Source organism: Takifugu flavidus, chromosome 8 (assembly GCF_003711565.1).
Source record: "Takifugu flavidus isolate HTHZ2018 chromosome 8, ASM371156v2, whole genome shotgun sequence".
NCBI lineage: Eukaryota > Metazoa > Chordata > Actinopteri > Tetraodontiformes > Tetraodontidae > Takifugu > Takifugu flavidus.
Window position 1 is genome coordinate 11,191,346 of NC_079527.1, and position 13,345 is coordinate 11,204,690.

A 13,345-nucleotide genomic window follows, 5' to 3' on the forward strand; every position below is an offset into this window, starting at 1 on the left:
CCGTTTCTTCCAGAACTACTTTTCGATGCGGACTGTTACATGAACTCGGCTCTGACCTGGCACGGGCTTTTAATTGAACCCTCGCGGAGGAGTTGCAGGTGTTCCGCGACTGTAATTAAACGGATCAACCACGAACGGCGTTCTCAAACTACAGGAATCCGCCCAAAGTCACACCTCTGCGCTGACACTTTGGCTTTAAAAGCTGTAAGTAAAGTCCATTTGCTGTCATTGCTGTAGAATCAGGAGAGAAACGCGAGTCGATGTCGCCACGCGCCAAGACTCGCCGCAGCCTTTACGCCGGCTAGCGTTAGCTTGTTGCTAACTGTGTTGATGACCGACTTTGGGCTTAATCTCATCGTTTAGCGGCTGCAGTTAATAAAACTACGACATTCGGGTGTCAGAACTCGATAAATGTCACACTTCTGTCCCACTTTGTCGTTATAGCTCCAACTTGTTGATGAGGAAAGCGTCTATATCGATAACCTGCATCTTAGTTTGTTTAATAGAGTCAAACTAAAACTGAAAATGCTCAAATATTTATTATCTTGAGATGTTAACTTGCATTAAATTACCCCACCACTTGGGTGAAATTGTTGGTATTGATGAAAGTTTAGGTCTGACAAAAATGGCATGTTAAAATCCGAAATTCATTCATTAGTTTAAGAGTCTAAGCTGCATCTCTTAGACTGGGCTCTTTATTGCCCTTTATTGGTTTAAGCACCATCTATGAAACCTTTAGTCCTTGTTGAGCATTAATTTGACCTGACAGAAGGCTTTCCATCTTCTCCATCCCAGTCCAGCCGTCACCCAGCATGAACAGCAGCGGCCCGGCGTATCCTCTGGCGTCTCTGTACGTGGGGGACCTCCATCCAGATGTTACCGAGGCCATGCTCTACCAGAAGTTCTCGCCCGCTGGCCCAATCATGTCCATCCGTGTGTGTCGGGACATCATCACGCGCAGGTCTCTGGGATACGCCTACATTAACTTTCAGCAGCCGGCCGACGGTACGTGACTGCCGGCGTGTCGGCGTTGGGTGGAGGATCGTCTCCGCCGCGCACGTTCTGATCCAGCCTCTTTTCTTCCAGCGGAGTGCGCGCTGGACACCATGAACTACGACGTGATTAAGGGACGACCCATCCGAATAATGTGGTCCCAGCGTGACCCAGGGCTGAGGAAGTCGGGCGTTGGAAATATTTTTATCAAGAACATGGACGAGTCGATCGACAACAAGGCTCTGTACGACACCTTCTCTGCCTTTGGGAACATTCTGTCTTGCAAGGTAAAAGAAACCTTTAAAAAAAATGACTTGTTTACGGGGCGCTGCTGGTGGCGATGCGAGGAAACGGGTTCTAATTTGCACAAACCGGCTTTTCGAAGGTCGTTTGTGACGAAAGAGGATCCAAAGGCTACGGCTTTGTTCACTTTGAGACCGAAGAGGCAGCAAATCGAGCCATCGAAACCATGAACGGGATGTTGCTCAATGACAGAAAAGTGTAATACTGACACCTTCACACAAACACACGCAGTAACCAATGCAGAGTATTTGGTTCGAATACGGTCTTAGTTCCTCTTTGACGTCGTCACTACCGTTGACAACGTTGAGTTTTCTTTCTCTCTTCTGCAGTTTTGTGGGACACTTTAAATCCCGTAAAGAGAGAGAGGAGGAGTTGGGCAGCAAGGCTCTGAAGTTCACCAACATCTACATCAAAAACTTTGGAGAAGACTACAACGACGAGAAACTCAAGGAGGTCTTCGCAGCTTTTGGTGAGAGGATCCCGCAGCGGCCACGACCTTGTCACAGCTCCTCTCGATGGACTGATCGTCCTCATATTTCCAGGGAGGACGCTCAGCGTGCGAGTGATGAAGGACGAGCGCGGCCGCTCGCGAGGATTCGGCTTTGTCAACTTCGCCCACCACGAGGACGCTCAGAAGGTACCGCGAGTTCTTTCCCTTTGCCGGAACACCCGGATCATGCGAGATTCCAGGGATTCCAGAGGCTGCTCTCGTCTTCCCAGGCGGTCGATGAAATGAACGGAAAGGAGCTCAACGGCAAAGTGATCTACGTCGGCCGGGCGCAGAAGCGGCTGGAGCGCCAGGGGGAGCTGAAGCGCAAGTTTGAGCTGATCAAGCAGGATCGGATCCAGCGCTATCAGGTGCAGGATCCGAATTATGCCGAGGTCGTCCCCCGGCGTCTGCAAAATCCCGAAGGACCTTCTTAAAATGGGCTTTTCCTCTTCTTCCGGGTTCCAGGGTGTGAATCTGTATGTGAAGAACCTGGATGACAGCATAGATGATGAGAGGCTGCGGAAGGAGTTCGCCCCTTACGGCACCATCACCAGCGCAAAGGTTCTTCACGCATGCTTCCCGGGCCTCTGACAGAACCCTACATTTTTGAATTTGTGCCTCTCCTCCTGTTGCCTAGGTGATGACGGACGGTCCCCAGAGCAGAGGCTTTGGTTTTGTCTGTTTCTCGTCGCCGGAGGAGGCGACAAAGGCCGTGACGGAGATGAACGGCAGGATCGTGGCGACCAAACCGCTGTACGTGGCGCTGGCACAGCGCCGGGAGGAGCGCAAAGCCATCCTCACCAACAAGTACATGCAGCGCCTCGCCACCTTGAGGACCATGACGAGTCCAATCATAGATTCCTACCAGCAGGCTGGGTACTACATGACGGTCCCACAGGTACGCAGGTGGAACCTAGCATGCAACCTCCTGCTGTCGCCCAGTCCTGTAGCTGGATTAACTTTTGTCAGAAAATGGTTCTCCTGCAGCCTCGGTCCTTCTACAGCCCCAATGCCGTCAGCACCATGAGAGCCTTGCCGCGCTGGACGGGACAACCACACAGGCTGCAGGGTTAATGATCACCTGTTATCACATCACAATGATCCCTGGGAACACTTCCTGTTTTTCTTTATAAAGAAAGGGGGGCGCCTGTGTTTTTCAGGCCCCTACACCATCGTTTCTGGGCCCAGACGTGGATCCACTCCCATCGCCTCAGTCAGACAAGCGTCCACCCAGGCACCCAATGTCATCAGCTCGGCCCAGAAGACCAGTAATTACCTGATCTGTGATGTCATCGTTCTGTGGTCGATGTGGTTGAATGGGTGTTTGTGCTTCAGACAACATCGGGACTCAGACTGTCGGGGGGCGCGCTGAGCTTCCCGGCGTTCCCAGAAGCGGCCAGTACAAATACTCATCCGCAGTGAGAAACGCACAGCAGGTCATCGCCGTCCCAGCGCCGGTGACCCGACCACAGGTTCCCCGAATTTTGGATTCCACCTCATAATGGAGAATTTCCAGGCGATTCATTCCTTTTAAAAATCCTCTTCAGGTTCCCGGACCTGTGCTGGAGCCCTCGGTGTACATCCAAGGCCAGGAACCCCTCACTGCCTCAATGCTGGCAGCAGCCCCACTCATGGATCAGAAGCAGCTTCTCGGTGCGGCTGGCTTCATTTCGGCCCTTCCCGTTCGGTGTTTAATTACCCGTTTGTGACCATCCGCAGGCGAGCGGCTGTACCCGCTGATCAACACCCTCCATCCAAACCTGGCTGGAAAAATCACCGGGATGCTGCTGGAGATAGACAACTCGGAGCTGCTGCACATGCTGGAGACTCCCGAGTCCCTGCACTCCAAGGTTCCATCCCGTTCACCTACAGAACCGCGCTGTTATTGCAGAAACCTGCTGACCTCCCAGCTCTGATAGCTGGAGTTAGATCACAGGATTGATGGGATATCGGCCCATTGTTTCCTGTATTGATGATAAAATCCATTCTTGTCCCCCACCCCTCCCTTCCCAGGTGGACGAGGCGATTGCGGTGCTCCAGGCTCACAGGGTGAAGGAGTGCTCTAAGGACTGAAACTCTGCCGCCAGGTCAGAAATGTTCAGAACATTCTGCCTAGTGGATTAATGAAGAACACTGGTGTTTCACCCTCCAGGTGTCCATTAACCAGGAAGATTTGAGAGACAAAGAAATGTGTATGGAATGAATTAGATCAAATTTGTGAAGAAAATGTTATGTTAGCTGTACCTTTTGTTAAGATAAAGTTTACAGAATTACGCATCAAACCTGTCTCGTCTCGCTTCTATCCAACTGTCCCTGATGTTGAGGACACTGGTTGTACCACGTACATCTTTCACCTGCGCCCCCTGCTGGCCGCCATTATAGCACACCAGCTCAGACAATAAGGGTGAGGGAAGAATGATTGTGGAAAAACTGTTTTGACTTAATAGTTCATACTGAGGAAATATTCGATATTCAGCAACTGTTCAATGTCCTGGATAAATGTGGACTGAGCCGACATCAAATTGGATAAAGTTTATTGGGAGCCTTCATACAAAAAAAATGAACTTATGGCTGTAGAAAGTTACAAAGAATTATCGACAGTTTAACTGGCATAAAGCCTATTTACCCCAGATTTTACTCATTGCAAGTTCACGTTAAATCTAAAACTGAAGAAGCGGATGAAACAGTAATATTTAAAACACAGATACCTGCAGATTACGTCTCAGTGGCGGTTTACAGCACAAACCCACAAATCTGAAAAGCAACTCAAAAGATTTACTTACAATGTGAACACTTGAACTTGAGGCAACCTTTATTACATACGACAAACTAATTTCGACGTGGCCCGGTGACGTTTTCGTGGATGCAAACAAATGTATTTACACGGCGTCCCCACGTGTTGCATCGCATTATCGGCGTGACGGCATCAGGAGCTGCTTCGCGGTCACAGAGTCGGGGAAAAGGTTGTGGTAGGTCGGGAGGGGAACATACGCAGCCGTGATCATTTTGCCTGAGGAGCAGAGGAGAATTAGAACCTGGAAGAGCTCTCCTCACCGCTGTTCCTACAGCAGCACGTACCTGCAAACCAGCGTCCATGAAGGGCGTTGACGGTCGCCATCGCCGCCGGAATCGAGGGGCACTTCACGTACACGTTGCCCTGAAAGGGGGAAAAAAGGTTTCAGCTCTGCAGGAAACAGGAAACTGTCCTGGAGTGCGTCGCCTTACTTGAGTCGAGTTCTTGTCCACGTAAATGTGAACGACGCCTCCATGTTTGTTGCACTCCTCGATGACGTCGTCTTGGATCTCGACGGCCCAGCTGGGATCATTCTCTCTGGAAACAAAATCGGGGGGTTGGTCAATGAAACATGAGGCCTGTGATGGGAGCCGTGTGGTAAAAACGAGGGTTGGTCTTACGCCTGTGGGTTGAAGAGGTTGGAGAGCTGAAGGCAGTGTGTGGCCAGCGGCTGAGACGGCAGGTTCAGAGCCTGGCTGGGAGATGGAGTTGGGACAGCTGCAAGAGGGGGGAGGGGAATCTGATCACTGCTGCTTCCTGGGTTTGAAAGAGGAAATGGGATAACTGAAGGTGAAGCCTCACCTGGAGGACCACTGATGGTTGGGAAGGACATGGATCCAGTCATCTGGAGAGCCTGCTGGGCAGCAGGAGGAATCTTCAGACCAGTTCCTGCAGGGAGGAAACGACATTTACGAGCAGCTCATCGAAGACGTCCCATTTGCACAGACTGAACAACCAGAACCGACCTTCTGCCAGTCGAGCCATGAGCTGCAGGCGACCGGTGGTTCCCAGGTCGATGCCGGTCCTCTCCAGCTCGTCGTTATCCAGGATTGAGCTGGCCGTGGACGAGTCCGAGCGCTCCGTCACGTGGCCGACCTTCATCGGACGCCCGGCCAGCTCAAAGCCGTTCAGCTGCTCCAAAGCTTTTTTTGCACACTCTGCATCTGCAAACTAATTTGTTTTAAAGTTAAAGCCAAATCGAGTGAGAGATGAAGCATTTTAAAAGAGCAGAAGCTTGGATTACCGAGATGAACCCATATCCTTTGGATCGCCCGGTCTCACTGTCCATCATCAGCTGGATTCCTTCGATCTTTAAAGCAAAAATACCCCAAATAAAAGCACTGGAAAAACAAGCCTGAAAGCATTAAAGGCGGGACTCGGTCCTGACCTTGCCAAAGGGCTCAAAGATTCCTCGGAGCATCTCTTCGGTGATGTTGAAGTGCAGCGACCCCACATACAGACGCATGGGACCCGAGCTCCCCTTCTGTAGATTGTTAGCAGCGGCGGCGGCTCTATTTTTCTCTGCCTGCAGACATCGGTGTAACAGTAATCTGATCAGGCCGCTGCTCCGCATCAACGTCTCTATTAAGCTGCGGCGGTGGTTACCTGAGAGGCCTGAACAATGATGGGGACTCCTAAAAGCCTCTGGCCGGTCAGTCCGATCGCCAGCGGCACAGAGGAAGACTCTACAAACTCGATGTAAGCGATGCCCTTTGACCTTCTGGAGTTTCTGTCCGAGATTATCCTCACATCTCTTACCTGGAGACAGGGACGAGCTTTCAGGGGACGATCACACACCAAAACGACCGACTTTTAGGAGCCATTTTAAACTGGACTGACCTTTCCCACAGCGGAGAAGAAATCCTCCAGGTCCCGAGCTCTGATTCTGGCAGCCAGCTGCATACAGAAGACGGTCCGAGCGTCTCTCTCCTCTGGAGTCAGATTGTCAATCGGTTGCCTTGGAAACCAAGACACAGATGCCTTAAAATTCATGGAAAACTGCACCTTTCTCGAATAAAGTGGTTCAATAAAATACCAACATGAATGTTTTATCCAACCTGATGGGACTTCTCTCCTTCTTAACGGGGCTGCGGCTTTTGGACCGTTTCCGGCTGAAATACAAAGACGACATTTTTACCCACTGGCGACGCGTCAACAGCTGCATGCAAAGGTTCAAGGTTCACTGGACACCGCCGGCTCCTCACGGACCACTTACATGGGGCTCCGGCGTGGCTTGTACCTCCCAGCACGATCCTTACTTTTGGAGCGACTGCGATGGCGCTCTCTGCTGCGGCTTTTCTTTCTCTCTCGACTCCGGCTCCTCTTTTTACCCTTCTTTTTATCTCTGCTTCTGCTCCTGCTCTTCCTCTTTCGGGAGCCTGGACTTCGGCTCCTGCTTCGACTTTTCCTTTTCCTGAAACATGTCACGACACATATTCAAACCAAGCCGGATCACAGGCGGGGAGGTGCGAGGATGGATCGGAAGACTCACTTCTTGTTTTGCTCGTCGTGTCCATTTGCATGAGAGGACTTTATCTCATCCTAAGCAAGGTTGATACAAGAACATCATGAGGACGTAGATGAAACATTTCAAGTCGTCAAAGGGTGGGGTGGGGGGTGGGGGGGAGACAGGACAAGAGAAAATACAGAATATATTCAATTAATAATGATACTTCAAACTTTTTTTCATTACATTACTGTTCACTTCCCTTCCACCACCCCCATAGCCTCCCATCCCACTCTAACATTAGGCTGCTCATTACTTAAAGTATCCAACATTTAGCTGAGTCTAAAAAGCCTTTGACATGGTCAGATCATCTCCACTTCCAATGGAGCGTACCAATGCCTCTGCCACTATTTGTGCCTAATCATGTGAACACGCTTGGTCCACAACCACTAAAAGAGATCCTGTGTTGTTGGTGTCAGTCCAGTGATCTTCACCCATTTTCGTTCTTGGACTGTAAGAGCTCGATGCCACCTCTGTCACACATCTTGCCCTGAAGCAAACAGGGATTCACACTTCTTAGTAATATTGACGCCCAAGGAAATAAAAATAAAATAAATCCATCATTTCAGCCACGTGTTACACCATTATCGGTAAACTGCAAAATATTCACGGCGGTAGATGTATACTTCTTTTTGACTCAAGAAAGCCTTCAATACTAAAAAAAAACAAAAAAAACTCACTTCACAGTAAATATCGAACAGTTACTCTATTATAATAGCTACGACTCTGTGAAGCATGCAGAAATATGTCAGCTGATTCACATTAAATTCACCGAAGAGGCAGTATTCAATGTAACTTGCAAAACAACATCTTGACCTACTTTCATAGAATGCCCCCTTTACACCTGACATTAAAATGTAATCCTGTTTTGGGATTTCAAATGATAATGCAGACCACGTGAAGAAAAATGATGTAAAAACACCCCAATTCTTTTCTGATGATGTAATTTGCCAGGCCACATCCGTAGGTGGGCAGTAATGCGCCGTGATCACATCGAAGGCAACGGTAAATGCGAAAGCGTCCCAAACGGCAAACAAGAGCTTGGGGGGAGCAGATCAATGTAAGTGAGATAGAGGTTGAGCTGGAAACCAGAGAAGAAAAACAAATCCAAGTCGCAATGATGAAACTTCACTAGTGGCTCATTAATGAAGAATAAGACCTTCGTGAAACTTTAGAGATTTCTGTACATTTGTGCCAAAAATGAGTTGAGATTAGTGACATCTGGTGGTGCAGCCGGAAAAGCAGCTACTCAAGAATGAAACTGACATCGAGTGGAAAGAACTGACAAAAAAAGTGAACATTAGATCCAATGACAGCTGGTGTGATTGAAATCCGATCACAAGTTAACATGTTAATGTCAGTTGTAAAAAGGGGCCAATGTCACAAATGAAACTCCTTTTCAAGCACACTGTGATTAACTGCTGGGTTACAAAGACTCTACAACACTTTTAGTGACATAATTACTTAGGGAAGTGAGTGATTTTGGTGCATTAACAAAAACCACCCTCCAGAAAAATTTGTTGAAATTCAGAACTATCGCGGTGGACATTTAAAAGCAGTCACGACACAAGACTGTGAGTCTGAATACTGCCTCCTTTGCTGGACAGGTAAGGATGGGCTTAACCATTGGCATTCACCTTGTTGAAACCGAATACGGGCTGGATTTTCTAGGATGCATCGCTCTTAGTCCTAAGGTGAACCACAGTACATCAGTATATGCACAATAACTACCTTCCTTTTTTTCACAGTTCACAGTGGAATCAAAGATGAATTCATGGGAGTAGAGGTGAGATATCATTAGGGAAGTCTATAAAGAGAGATAGATGTGGATTTATTTATAATTCTGTATTATGTTTTAAGTACTCAATCACACCACAACACATTCAAGTTAACTTTGGAACAGTAGCAAGTATAAAGGGCTCAAGAGTATACTATGACAGCAAAACAAACCTCATTGGTTGGAACCTGCAACCCACCTTTCTAAATGGGGCCTCCAACATTGCCTCGACGTCGAAATCATCTGCCATGATGATCCTGCAACAACAAGTCGATAATTACTTCCACGGGAACAAGAAAACAATGCACAAGGCCGCTAAAACCTGTTGTTGCTGCGCTAAATGCGCAACCGACACTAACGATTTAACCGAGCTACTTGTATTTACTCCCCAAAAGCCCCTTTAACCTACTAATTGCTGTATTTACAGCAGTCAAACGCAATATTAAGACTACTTAACCAGTTCTAGGAGTTTGCACAAACTTTATTCGTATTTGGCTCTGAAATGACCAATATTTTGTATAAATGCCAAGCTCATTTGAACAAATTTGGTTTTAAAACGAGGCGTTATCAACGTAATAACAGCGCTCCACAGGAAACGCGCATTTACACGAAGCTAACAGAACTAGCTAACTCGACGCGCGTTTTTAGCATCGTTACTACCGAATACCAATCTTTTGCAGGGCAAAAATGACGGTACAATTGTAAATTTTGTCAGTGTACTTGTACATAACGGTGCGAAAACATGATTTTAAAGAATCCACATTTCAAACCGTCGCGCACCTTGTGATTAGGCCTAAAAACGATCCCTCAACGAACAAATTCAACATGGCGAACTAACTGCGTTTCCGCGGCAGCGAGTTAGCATTCATTAGCAAACAAATACGTTACCGTCAGGATATGGAGAAACCACGCACCGATTTCAAAAACGCACTTAGTATGCTGCTGAAACAACTCCTCTCGACGCCTTCTCCTCGACGGGTTACCGAAGGGTTGGATGAGATCACAATGTTCGAAGTTATATAACCTTTAAAAGCGCGATAGAGGGACACCGTTGGGACGTGGCCTGCTATCTCAATGCTGCCCTTCCTTCTTCTTCTTCGTGGCTCCCGTCCTCTACTCTGAAGACCTGCGACAGTACGGTTGATAGTTACTGCCACCTAGTGGACATACATCGAACGTCACCCTACTTGCTTTCGTCCAAGGCCCTCATTGCCTTTTAACCTCCACCACAGGTTATGTGACAGCTGCATCTATCTTCCTGTTGGTAAATTCACTCGTTAAGAACGGTTTATAATGAAATTTTCAGATAATGTTGCCGATGTGCAAACAAGAGCTCATTATGTTTTGGCAGTGTTCCATATTCTGGACGGACGTTCATCTTTGATCTTCCAAAGATTATTCCAAAATCAAAGCCTAAGGGCTGTAAGGCACCCTATTATGTTACTTTACCTTATATCACTACTATACTACAAGAGTTGCAATATGTGGGGGAGTGGCTTGCTTGTTTTGGAGGTTATTCATTAATTTACCTGTGTTTCAGAGTTAATACATTCCTGCCATATACAGTCACTATAAAAGGTCACAGTCATGATATTTGAATTAGCTGGGATTAAACATTGTGGAATTTTTTTCATGGCACCGTATCGTCCTGGTTATATAAAGGAAAATTCTTTTACTACAAAGAATTTTCTTTTTCAAAGATTATCTCAGCATCATGCACATCATGTAACTCAGAATTTAAATCCCGTGATGCTTTGGGATTCATAAATAACAGCACAAAGCCATTGTTTCTAAATGAATTATATTTACTCTTCAAAGAGAGCAAAATGTTCCACAGACTCATGTTTCAACCAGCTTGTAGCCTAAAAGAATAAAGCTTTGCAAGGGAGGTTTACAGAGTTATTAGTGGGTTTGGACACTTGTAGAAAATATATGGAAGTGATCAGTAAATTAGCAATAATTATTATCAAATGCAACTCTAGGTGCCATGTGCACTGGCAATGGCGCACGTTTGTTTACATTTTCCATAGCATGCATCACTTTCCGAGGACAGGTTTGCACTGACTAAAGATAGACAATCTGATCAAGGAGAATGTGTTCGCTTTAATTACACACACGTGAAGCCTCTGAGGACCTTGTGCTGGTCACGTGATTTGGGAACGGGAAGTCGTGCTAATGGGTTCCATAAAACCTTATCCTGTTTGTCAATAGTCAACTCATTCAGGATGTTTTTCTCATGTCATGCACTAACTAATAAACACAAGAAAAGCCAACAAAAGTGATTGAAGTGATTTTCTAGGAAATAATTTTGGAGTAGAATTTTCAGTTCAGAGCGTGTTCCAGGTCTGGGGTTGTGGGGTTTTATTACTTTACTAGAGCCTGCGACCAGAGGATGAAGGATGATTACCGACATCACATCGCCCATCTTTACAGCCTGTGGCTGCTGCGTGTCAGACAGCAGAGTCCTCCGGTGAAACCGAGTTATTGAGTTGAAGCGGTGAATCATAGTCTGGAGGAACTTCAAAGAAGAGCTCATCATCATAACAGAACTCATCTGAGGGTGATACGAGGGACGGCAGCTTCAAGACAAATCCTGTGAGGGTGCCTCCAACTGCTGATGCTCCAATTGTAGAAAACACAGCTGCGACCTGGAAGAAAGCCTGTTCGCCGGCAGTTCTTCCCAAACCTGGCTGCAGACCAGGGTTCAGTTTCTGGAGCTCCTGCAGCCTTGGGTCTCCTTCCACTGGTGCTCTGTGGGTAAAGATCTCGTAGAAACTGGGTCCATAATCCTCCTCTCTGGCCATCAGAATGGCACATATACCTGCAGTGCACGATATCAGCCCCGTAAGACCGTGCAGGTTATGTATTCCACACTGATCCTGGATCCGGAGGCGTCTGGCCAGAAAGGGGCTCAAGTATCGGTATCCCAGCATGCACGCAGTGCAGCCCATCATACCCAGGGCGTATGCGGCTGCAGGAGATATCATCATATCCACTGATGCCCCGACGGTCACGCCTCCAGCCAGGGTCACGTTCTGCACGTCGGCCATGCTGAGCTTGCCGTTTTTATTGAGCATGGCAGACAGAGCGAAGGCTGTGAGCGTGGACGCGCTGAGGCCGATGAAGGTGTGGAGGATGGCTCTGTGTTGGTCGTCTCCTTTCACGGTCAACGCTGAATTAAAAGAGGGCCAAAACACCCAAAGGAACAAGGTGCCCATCACAGAGAGGATGTCTGACTGGTAGCTGGTGTTCTCCTTGGCGTGGCCTCCTTTCAGGCACGGCCTATACAGCACAAATGTCACACCCAGACCAAAATAGCAGGCAAAGAGGTGAATGAGAATCGAGCCGCCTGCATCGTTGATCCTCAGATACTTCAGCACAGCCCACTCTGTGACGGCAAACGCCGGCACTTCCAGCATAGCCATGACCAACAGCTGCAAAGGACTCGTCTTCCCCAACACTGCCCCGAATGATATGAGCACCACTGCGCAGGCAAATTCTGCATTTATAAGGTTAGTAACACCCAGATGGATCTTACCGTCATGGCTGAATTGGAAGTAGCCTTGTACTAAAATGGCCCACTGAATGGCAAAGGTAGCCATGAGAAAGTTAAAGGCCATGCCCCCAAAGCCATAGAGACGGAAGAACGCCAGCAGGCACCCGAAGCCGATGAATATCATGACCTGTATGTCGGTGAAGAAAGGGTAGTCCCTGTACACTGGGTTCTCCAAGGGGTCAGTCTGGTTGGTCTGAAATTTGGCGTCTGCATGCTCATCGTATGTGACAAAAGCAGCGTACAGGATGACAAACGCCACTTCTGCGACAAACACAAACACCGGCAACCTCACCCGAAGGCTCTTCGACTGTCGCTTCATCTGGATAGCTGATTGGAACCAGTGGTAATCATCTCTGCAGTCACTGAGGTAGCTGTATAGATAGGAGGGGTCAAAGTTATCTTTCGGACTCTCTCTCTCTCTCTCTCTCACACACACACACACACACACAGACACACACACACACACAGACACACACACATGCACACACGCGACCCTGGACTTTGAACACCTGACAAATCTTATCTGAAAGTGGAATAGAGCATCAATTTGCTCATGGAAATTAAAAATCAATAGCATGTGCACACAACTGAGGCCCAACTCTTTTGAGTCATTGTGATTTTTCCGTTCATTTATGTCAAAATTAAATGTTCTAACAGCAGAAGGCCATGTGGATTAAGCAGAAGCACCATTTTGACATGTAAACAGGAATGTTTGTGATTTTGATCAGCTGAATTGTGTTGAGTCTAAGATTTCTAGGCTCACTTCTTATTTGTTTTGCTATTTTTTAAATCCTAAATCACTTTTTGTTGGTCAATAGACCTGACCCAGAACACAAACTTCCCAATTTGTGGAGTTGTTCCATGTCCAGCTGGAAGGAGACCTCAGGCAGAACCAGGACACACTGGAGCGACAACAGTCCATGTGC

The 13,345-nt window shown here is 47.6% G+C and overlaps 2 protein-coding genes across 36 annotated transcripts; one reads left to right on the forward strand and one right to left on the reverse strand.

Annotated features, from left to right (window-relative positions):
* Positions 1-54: 54 nt before the first annotated feature.
* LOC130530040 (embryonic polyadenylate-binding protein-like) lies at positions 55-4,068 on the forward strand. 2 transcript variants are annotated; one of them, XM_057040894.1, is made up of 16 exons: positions 55-204; positions 796-1,005; positions 1,087-1,280; positions 1,379-1,494; positions 1,626-1,765; positions 1,839-1,933; positions 2,017-2,154; positions 2,252-2,347; positions 2,424-2,684; positions 2,756-2,855; positions 2,947-3,054; positions 3,122-3,258; positions 3,334-3,439; positions 3,506-3,636; positions 3,800-3,873; positions 3,939-4,068. In XM_057040894.1, the coding sequence occupies exons 2-15, from the start codon at positions 813-815 to the stop codon at positions 3,857-3,859; spliced, it is 1,875 nt and encodes a 624-aa protein (XP_056896874.1). In that variant the 5' UTR covers positions 55-204; positions 796-812; the 3' UTR covers positions 3,860-3,873; positions 3,939-4,068. The 2 variants fall into 2 exon arrangements, with proteins under 2 accessions (XP_056896874.1, XP_056896875.1); XM_057040895.1 differs by having other exon boundaries at positions 57-204; positions 2,774-2,855; positions 3,800-4,068.
* Positions 4,069-4,303: 235 nt separating this feature from the next.
* On the reverse strand, positions 4,304-12,811 carry LOC130530042 (RNA-binding protein 39-like). Of its 34 annotated transcripts, none has more exons than XM_057040903.1 (15): positions 9,778-9,991; positions 9,063-9,120; positions 7,072-7,121; positions 6,796-6,993; positions 6,638-6,691; positions 6,420-6,537; positions 6,186-6,338; positions 5,968-6,105; positions 5,824-5,889; positions 5,546-5,750; positions 5,382-5,468; positions 5,201-5,297; positions 5,012-5,117; positions 4,865-4,943; positions 4,304-4,796 (listed from the first exon to the last, which is right to left on the reverse strand). In XM_057040903.1, exons 2-15 carry the CDS (start codon positions 9,111-9,113, stop codon positions 4,696-4,698), a joined length of 1,503 nt encoding a protein of 500 aa, XP_056896883.1. In that variant the 5' UTR covers positions 9,114-9,120; positions 9,778-9,991; the 3' UTR covers positions 4,304-4,695. The 34 variants fall into 34 exon arrangements, 6 of the variants coding, with proteins under 6 accessions (XP_056896883.1, XP_056896881.1, XP_056896880.1 ...); XM_057040901.1 differs by having other exon boundaries at positions 6,620-6,691; XM_057040900.1 differs by having other exon boundaries at positions 5,201-5,468; positions 9,778-9,992.
* Between the last annotated feature and the right edge of the window lie 534 nt (positions 12,812-13,345).